The following is an 8,410-nucleotide window of genomic DNA, read 5'->3' on the forward strand; positions in this document are numbered from 1 at the left end:
TCACACTGTCTTCAGTGCTGCCCCCTGTGGTGCTGTGGATCAGCAAGGGGTGTCCTGTCTCATGCTTAGGCCGACCCTGCAGTCCTTTCTGCATTGATTGCGCCAAGCACAGATGTCTTTCTGAAAGCTTGGTGGGCCAGGATGCTTTCTCTTTCTCTCTCTCTCTCTCCCCTTGCCAGGCTCAATCTTCAATGCTGTCCTCTGTAGTTTGAAGAATGCCATTTTGTCTTTTACACTAGACAGAATATGTGTGAAAAGAATTTCTTGCAGTATTTCTCTTGAAGGTGTTTTAAGTAATTTCTAATGAGTAACTTAGAGTACTTGGGCTTTTGTGGCTTTTAAAATTTATTCCAAATTATATAGTTGTGTTGACAAATAGCCCTTATATTGAGCCTGCTCATTTCAGGCTGAGGCATAGATTGGGGCACCATTTGTGCTTGTGTTGTCTGCTTTGTGCAAAAATCAGGTTCAACAAGGTGATGAACATATTTACCTGTGCTTCCCAGTGAGCCCTACATAAGTAGGGAGAAAAACTCGTGGGCTCTGCTGTCAAAGAAAAAGGTCCTTGGCTCCAAAGGAAAGTCATTCGCAAGCTCTCCAAGCAAGAGGGTGTTGGCCCTATGGAAACCCTTCTTGCTTGACCACATCGGGGTCCCCAGAGCCTTCCTGGTGAACTTGGGCGAGTTGGCCACCATCATAAGAAGCTGGTTTCTGCTGTGGTTGAGGTCACTGTAGACAGTGATTGCTCTGTGTACCCTCAGCCTGCTGGTGCCCACTTAGTGGGTCTCCAGGCCCCTTCCTTCTCCGCTAATTAATGCCACCATTTAACAGTGGGAAGACATCTGTCTGTCTTCCTTAGCACTCTGATTTTTCCATTGCTAGCTCTGATTTGCTGGGGCTGGAGGTTGAAATCACGTTGAACTCTTCTGGGCTCTGTGAAGTCACAGTCTGGCAGTCAGTACTGGGAGCTCGTGGGAAGGAAGGGGGAAGAGCAGAGCCAGTTCTTTTGCCCACAGTCACTCATTGACCCGATCACCACCCCCGAGGGGAGCAGACTACTTACAGCCGGAAGATGCAGGGGCCAGGGCCCCGAGCCTGTGGTCTGTGGGGCTTCTCCCCAAGAACTCACTGCCATCCAGCCCAGCCTGACTCATAGCGCTCCCGCAAGACCGAGCAGAACTGCTCTGAAATGTCAGAGTGAATCTGTATGGCCTCACCACCAAAAAGAGTTGCATAGATCCTTTTTACAGTTTTTTTCTGATTGTATACCTGTTCATTTTGGAAAACCTGAAAAAAATTTTTCTAAAGGTACAATGACTGAAAAACATCCATATGATGATCCATCTATGATGACCACTGTTGGCGTTCGGGAATATACAGCTTACCATATAAAACTTCTGAGAGAAAGAATTTTCTATGTTTTCTAGGAGAGCATAATTTGCAAAACTAGATGAAGAGTGGTCCCTGTGTGGAGGTGATGTAGAAATGCCACACATCTGTCCTTGTGCAGTAAGCCTGAATTACTGTCTGTTTCAGGTTGTCTGAGCCATGGCTCTGGCCAGCATCAGATGGCCTGCCACTGTTTTAAGGAAGCCGGGTGCCTGGATTGGACTCTGGGGGGCGCTCCAGGGGACACCTTCTTCATACAGACTCTGCGCTTCCTGGAATCGGCATGCACATCTTTGTAGTACCAAGTTAAATGCATCAAACTATCAGAGACTTTTCCATAATGTTTTCTCACGAAGACTCCCAGAGCTTTCAGTGTCTCCAGATTATATTGTTCCATTTACCACAAGACTCAAAAGTAACATAAGCTCCAAAAACTCCACCGAAAAGACAGTGGAGGACGAAGATTCTGAGGAGGAGAGAGAGCACGGCGAGCTGAGTGAGCAGGAGGATGAGCTGGAGGGCGAGCCCGGCGTGGTCAGAGACTACAGAGACCTGGAGAAAGTCGTGCAGTCTCTCCGGTACGATGCTATCCTGAAGACCGGCTTGGATGTCGGAAGAAAGTGAGTAGACTGTGTTTTCCTTGTTTGGGTTTTTTGTGGGGGATCATTTGTTGTGGAGGATATGCACAGCACACTGATGAGCCCAGTTCAGCAGTTCCTCCAGGTGCAGCTCAGTGGCATTGAGGATCCTTGCCCTCCTTTCCTGAGTGGTTCCTTCCCCATGAACGTACATTCACTGGCTCCCATCTAATCTTTCCACGTACTATGGTCAACTTGATCCCGTATAGATCTTTTTTTTTTTTTTGCTTCAAAAATGCTTTATTAAAACATATCAAAATGTGAAGCTATTATTTCTCAACATATCCTTCATCTAGGTCTACACTTCTGAAAGTGATATTTTGATCTTTTTTTGTTTAATTTAAAAATTAAAATACTTTTATTGGGGGCTCTTACATCTCGTATCACAATCCATACATTCATCCAGTGTGTCAAGCACATATGCTGCCATCATCATTTTCAAAGTATTCTCTTCCCACTTGAGCCCGATGTCAGCTTACCCCTTTCTCATCCCCCACCAAACTCCCTCACAAATCCCTGATACGTTATAGATTGTTATTTCCATATATTACATCATCCTCCATTGCCCCTCACCCAGTTTTTCATTATTTGACCCCCTGGGAGGGGGTTCTAGATTGATTCTTGTGACCGAGTCTCCCTTTCTCCCTCCACCCTCCTAATCCTCCTGGTATCTTGACTCTCCTTGTTGGCCCTGAGGGGTTTATCTATCCTGGATTCCCTGTGCTGTGGGCTCTTATTTGTAGCAGTGTGCATGCTCTGGTCCAATCCAATTTGTAAGGTACAATTGAGGTCATGATAGTGGGGTGAAGGAAGCACCAAAGAACTAGAGGAAAATTGTGTGTTATCGGTGCTATGCTGCATCCTGACTGGTTCATCTCTTCCCCGTGACCCACATAGATAGATCTTAAAAGAGCATGTTGGAGGAAGACTTTTCTTTCACCAGTTAAGTTAAGCTAAGGTAGTGTTTGGCTTTAAAAAGACTTCGTGGTGTTTAGTTTTGCAGCTTATTTGAAAGTGGCATATAAACAATCACTTGGCCCATGTTGTGGTGAAGAGTAACATAGCTAGGAAAGCCCCTTACCGGTAACCCATTTCAGTGATTCCATGATGTAGATGAGAAAACGACTTCCGAAGAAGTCAAGGGATGCCCTACAAACCCCACGTTAAGTCTAAGAAACAGTTGACTGGTGAGTCGCTGACTTACTAGCAGCTTCTTGAGGACAGAAGGAATCACATTAATCAGTACAGCAAGCATCAGACGCACCCGGATTTCAGAAATGCTGCCGGGGCAGAAGGTACTTCTGAGAATCCAAGCAAGCAGCATAAGGTGTTAGTGAAGGTGCCGGCTTTGAAGCCAGACTGCTAGCAATCAAATGTTGCCACTGTGTAACTTGAAGCAAATTACTTAATCTCCCTGTGTCTCAGTTTTCTAATCTGTAAGATGGGGTTAATAGAGTCTACTTGAGAAGATAGTTGTAAGGATCTAAAACACATGTAGCGGTACCAAGCACATAGTGGGCACTTCATCTATTAGATTTTATGGAGAGAAAAAAAATCACATGAATCTGTGTGTTCATATATAATGCCTCGAAGTAACTTTCAAGATTGCTCGGTGGATTAGGTAGTAGTGGCCCGCACTGCTAATCCCCGCCTCTAGCACTCATTGACTGTATGTGTATACTGCACGCAAGGTAGCTGAGACTTGTAAAAATGACACTTGGCCCGCCCTCACGCTGCTCAGCACCCTGATCTGGATCCCTTTTCTGGAAAACCCACGAGGGGGCCTCTCCCCGTCATCTCCAGAGTGGGAATTATTGCTTTACTGAGCAGAGCTCCACTTGTCAGTCACCAAAGAGGGCCAGCCTTCGGGATGCCTCCTTGCTTGGTCTGGTTGCCCCCATGATTTAACTGTTTGGATTTCCCCAGTGCCCGGACAGATGTGCAGGGCCTTGGCCTCTCAGAGTACCAGGGGTGCCTGCTCCCATTGACCACTGTGAATCATGAGGCCCCAGCCTGGGCAGGAGTTACTTCACAGGCAGTCAGGTAGAGTGGGGTCCCTCAGCTCTTGGCTTGAGAATAGCTGGATACTTCTGCTGGGGTCTCGTCTTTCTGTGAAGACCCCACCGGGATGCTGATTGTGGTGTGTGCACATCTGTTCAGCGCCTCTTAAGAAAGTCCTGTAGCCCCCTCCCCACCTTAGATTTGTGCAGGGCAGCTGATGGCCCTGCTCCAGCCCTGGCGGAGAGCTTGTGGGGCACGGTGCTCACAGTCAGACTGATGGTTCAGAGCCAGGGTGCTCAGATGTGTACCATGGTTGTGACTATACATCATGGTATGTGACTATACATACATACCTTTTTTTCCTCTTCTAATAGCAGAGTGGAAGAAGCCTTCTACAAAGGTGAACTCCGGCTGAATGGAGAAAAATTGTGGAAAAAAAGCAGAACGGTGAGAGATTAAAGCTATAGAGGCGTTCCTTGTGGTGCTCCAGTGGGAGCAGGGGGTGGTTCTGTGCAGCAGCGGATCGCTGCTGTGTCCACCGCACAGAGCCAGTGGGAGCGCACCCTTACAGATGGCGGCCCATTTGGGGGCAGGTCCATGCCAACACCATTGCCTAGGAAAAGAAGTCAGTTAACAAGAAAGTGAGTGTCCTTATAGAATCCAGGTTTGAACAGCGAATCATGTATGTGTTTAAGTGTACACACACAAATCCTGTTAACCTGTTTTTGTAAACACAAATTACATATATACATGTCCAGATTTTGCAGACTGTCGGTATCACTCGTACCTGACAGTGAGTGTGGTATTATGAGACCCCTGGATGCATAGTCTCAGAGACCCCAGGGGCAGTTCTGGTCTGCATTATCCCGGTCACTGCCAGTCAAAGTTGGCTTGATTACAGTGAGTTTAGTTTGAGTTTCTATAGTATTGAGGACTCTATTGATTTCCTCTTTTTTATTGTCTTCATTTTGTACAAGTATGTATCACTTTTTAATCAGAAAACACAATAATAGTGGGTAAAACTAACAAGACACAAACCTCCAAACCACAGGCGTCCACAGCTCCTTTCCCCTGACAGCACTTACAGGCCCAGGCCTGCCAGTCATTATTCAGTGACCGGCACACCGGCAGGGCTCCCGACATCCCCTGATACCAGTCCTGCTAGTCCTGATTGCCTCTCCCTGAATTGAGCCCAGCCCTCTTCTCCTCAGACCCCGGCAGTGTTACTGGGCTCCGGGATGATGGCCCTGGCCTTGCTGCCTCTGGCTCCATCCTCGCTTACAAGCCCCACAGGCCTAAGCCCCAGCTCCCTGCTTTGAGATACCATTCACTGCCACTGCTTCTGCCTTGGGTCTTGTCTCGGCTCCCTCCCCCACTTCTCCTGAGGGGCAGCATAGGATGCTGCCTTGTTACTCCGAGGCTCAGTAGCCATAGTAACCGCAGCTAAGGGGAGATTGAGATGTAGATATTGGGAATAGCCACCCAGTCTTCCACACAAGAAGGAACAGGACCTTGGAGGGGAGTAGAGAGCCCTTCCCCTTTCTTTGCCTGTTCCCACTGCCCAGTGAATTAGTGGGGTGTGGAGCCCGAAGTGGAGAGGACTGAACCTGCCCGACTCAACCTTTCCCTGGAGTGGGCAATGGGGTACTGCAGCGCCCTGCCCTCTGTTCCTTGTCAGCCCCTCTTGGGTGCACACGAAGCTGCGCTCCCTCATACATAGGCAGACAGCATGCACAGTGCATCTCGACAGGACATCCAGCAGTAGACTTTTCTTTGCATGTACTTTACATGAGTTTGTATTTCCTGTCAACAGTGAATTCAAGCCTTATATATTCTGGACAGTGACAACACATCAACTGGTTGGGCTGAGGTAGCAATTTCTTTAAAAATTTGAGCCCAGAACCACAGGAGGACAAGGCCCTTCCTTGCCCCCATGCCTGGGGTCAGCCCTTCCCGCAAACCCAGGGGGAGAAGCTGTCTGGACGCCTAGCTAGTGGTGGGTAGGCCTTTCTGCCCCTGAACCAGAAGGGAGAAGACAATGGTTTCAAATGGCCCGCAGCTGGGAACGGAGTGTGGGTGCAGGGCAGGTGTGGGCCCAGGGGTAGACTGAGCATTTGGCCGGCTGCAGGGGCCCTGAGTGGGAGCAGATAAAGGCTCACAGGGCTGAGGCTACTAGTTACTCTGACGAGGTCTAGTTAATAACGAGACCAGGAATCAGAAAATGCGGTAAAAGTCAGCATCTGGCACCAAGCTCCTGCAGCAAGCCCTCCAGATGGCTGTTCAGTGGGTATGTGCACAACAAGTCCATGGCCCACTGGGTCATCCTCCCATTCAAGCAGTGGGAAGGGGTCGGAGAAGGCTGCAGGCACCCCTGGCTTACGTCTTAGGAAGGAAGCATGTGGCACTTGGGATTGGTTTGCCCCTGGAGTCACTGAGCTGATCCCTCCGGGGTCCTGAGCTGCTGGGACTGGGCTCCTGTCATGGGCTGTCCATACTCAGGCAGCATTGCCCCGAGTCCTTGGGCCATCGTGCCAACGCGGCTGCCCCAGAGAATGCCCTGCCCTCCTGGCTCCACCCAGCACTACGAGGGTAGGCTAAAATGGCCCTGCAGCCCTTTTGCCCTGAGAGTCACTTTCCGTCCGTCACGTGGCATTCCCCTTTGTGAGCTGGTTCTGCCTTTCTTCATTTGGTGCCATCAGTGAGGGGAGGAGGTTCACGGCCATTCATCCAAAAGGCACAGCTGCCCATTGGTCCATGGGGACTAACTGCCAACCAGCTGCCCCAAGAGATAAGTAGCTCATCCAGATTGAAATCCGTGGACGTTACCACCAGGAGTTGCCTTCTCGGAGTCTGTAGCTAGTTGATCACCCTTGTTGTCAGGTCAGCTCTACGTCACAACAGCTCCAAGAGTGGTACTGTCGCCCTGAGCTTCTCCTAGCTGTGACCCGCAGGGAGCAGACGGTCGGCCAGCTTTTCCTTCCCAGATCCCTCTGGGTGGGTTCCAGCTGCCAGCTTTTATATCAGCAGCTGAGTGCTTAACTGTTGCGCCACCCCCAGAGCTCCTATTCTATTGCTAGTGTGACCAAAATAGATTTCCCCAACCATAAATCATCCCACGGAGGTGAGAGAGCCACACCCACAGGGACCAGCCCCCGACAAGCAGCCAGTTGTCTTACTGCTACTGCTGCAAGCGTTTGAGGCCCCTTCATGCGATGCCTTTTGACCTGGGGAGTCGGGACAGATGATTGTAGGTCATCAGAGGACCCAGGCCCTCTCTCACCCGCGCCTCCTTTGGCCAATGGCAGATCACCTGGTAACCACGCTGGGCTGTTTGCCCAGGCCTGGATTCCCCAGTGTGCAATGAAGACTCAGTTTTTGTGTTTTCTCTATCTGTGTTCAGGTGAAAGTGGGAGACACTTTGGATCTCCTCATTGGGGAAGATAAAGAAGGAGAGAAAGAAACAGTGATGCGCATTCTCCTGAAAAAGGTCTTCGAAGAGAAGACAGCTGGTGAGAAGCATAGGGTGGTGGTCCGGCGGTGGAAGCGGCTGGAGCTGCCCAAGAAGAGGGTGTCTAAGTAAAAGAGGGCCAATGCACCTTTCTCCTGGTGTGGGAAGGGGCCTGCTACGGAGGACACTTTTATTAAAATAAAGTTCTCTTACCACGTGTGGAATCTGCTGAGCCATTTTGTGGAGAGTGGGATCCTGGCCTCAGCGATCCTCACAGTGGCCTGGGTCCCCGTCCCCAGCACCATTGGGGTTTGTTGGCACTGCTTCTCAGAGAGCTGGCCCAGACAGGTGGGCCGAAGAAACGAGCCCAGGATTTTTAATGGCTTGCTTGCCCCACATAACTACCTCATGAGTCACTACAATAAATAGGCCTTGCTGTTTCGCAGTGTTTTTATCTTGTGTTATCTTGGTCAGCTCTGTTTCCTGAGGTCCTGGCTTCTCGGGGCTAGACCCAGGAAAGTCATGGCTGCCTTCACGCTTCCAGGGAAGTGTGGGGGGAGCCTGGTCTCTACCGCCCTCCCAGGTGGCCACACCTCTGCGTAGTTCCTTCAGTCTGTCCACAGCCATCTGCATAACTAACCAATACCAACAGTGAGGATCCATCGGAGACTAGGGCAAACCTAACCAAAGAAAGAAAAGAACAAACGACATTTGCAAGGATGAGGGATGAAGCAGGGGACATTACAACAGACCCTAATGAAATCAAAAGGTTAATTACACAGTACTATGAAGGTCTATACTCTTAACGAATTCAACAATTTGGAAAACATGGACAAATATATGGAAACAATCCCTCCCTAGACTATCCCAAATGGATGTCAAGAACCTCAACAGATCCATAGCAATGGAAGAAATAGATAAGGTAATCAAGGGA

The 8,410-nt window shown here is 49.5% G+C and overlaps 1 protein-coding gene across 3 annotated transcripts in view; it reads left to right on the top strand.

Annotated features, from left to right (window-relative positions):
* Positions 1-7,695, top strand: part of MTRES1 (mitochondrial transcription rescue factor 1) — a 29,724-nt gene extending 22,029 nt beyond the window's left edge. The window contains exons 2-4 of one of the 3 annotated variants that reach the window (XM_045294466.1): positions 1,537-2,009; positions 4,403-4,475; positions 7,429-7,695. In XM_045294466.1, the coding sequence (XP_045150401.1) occupies positions 1,549-2,009; positions 4,403-4,475; positions 7,429-7,608 (714 nt within the window). In that variant the 5' untranslated portion in view covers positions 1,537-1,548 and the 3' untranslated portion in view covers positions 7,609-7,695. Of the gene's footprint in view, positions 1-1,474; positions 2,010-4,402; positions 4,476-7,428 lie in introns of those variants that run through there. The other 2 variants (XM_045294468.1, XM_004696233.4) reach the window with 2 other exon arrangements.
* The last annotated feature ends 715 nt before the right edge of the window (positions 7,696-8,410 follow it).

Source organism: Echinops telfairi, unplaced genomic scaffold, assembly GCF_000313985.2.
Source record: "Echinops telfairi isolate 266 unplaced genomic scaffold, ASM31398v2 ScPeMD7_3533;HRSCAF=4204_0, whole genome shotgun sequence".
Classification (NCBI taxonomy): domain Eukaryota; kingdom Metazoa; phylum Chordata; class Mammalia; order Afrosoricida; family Tenrecidae; genus Echinops; species Echinops telfairi.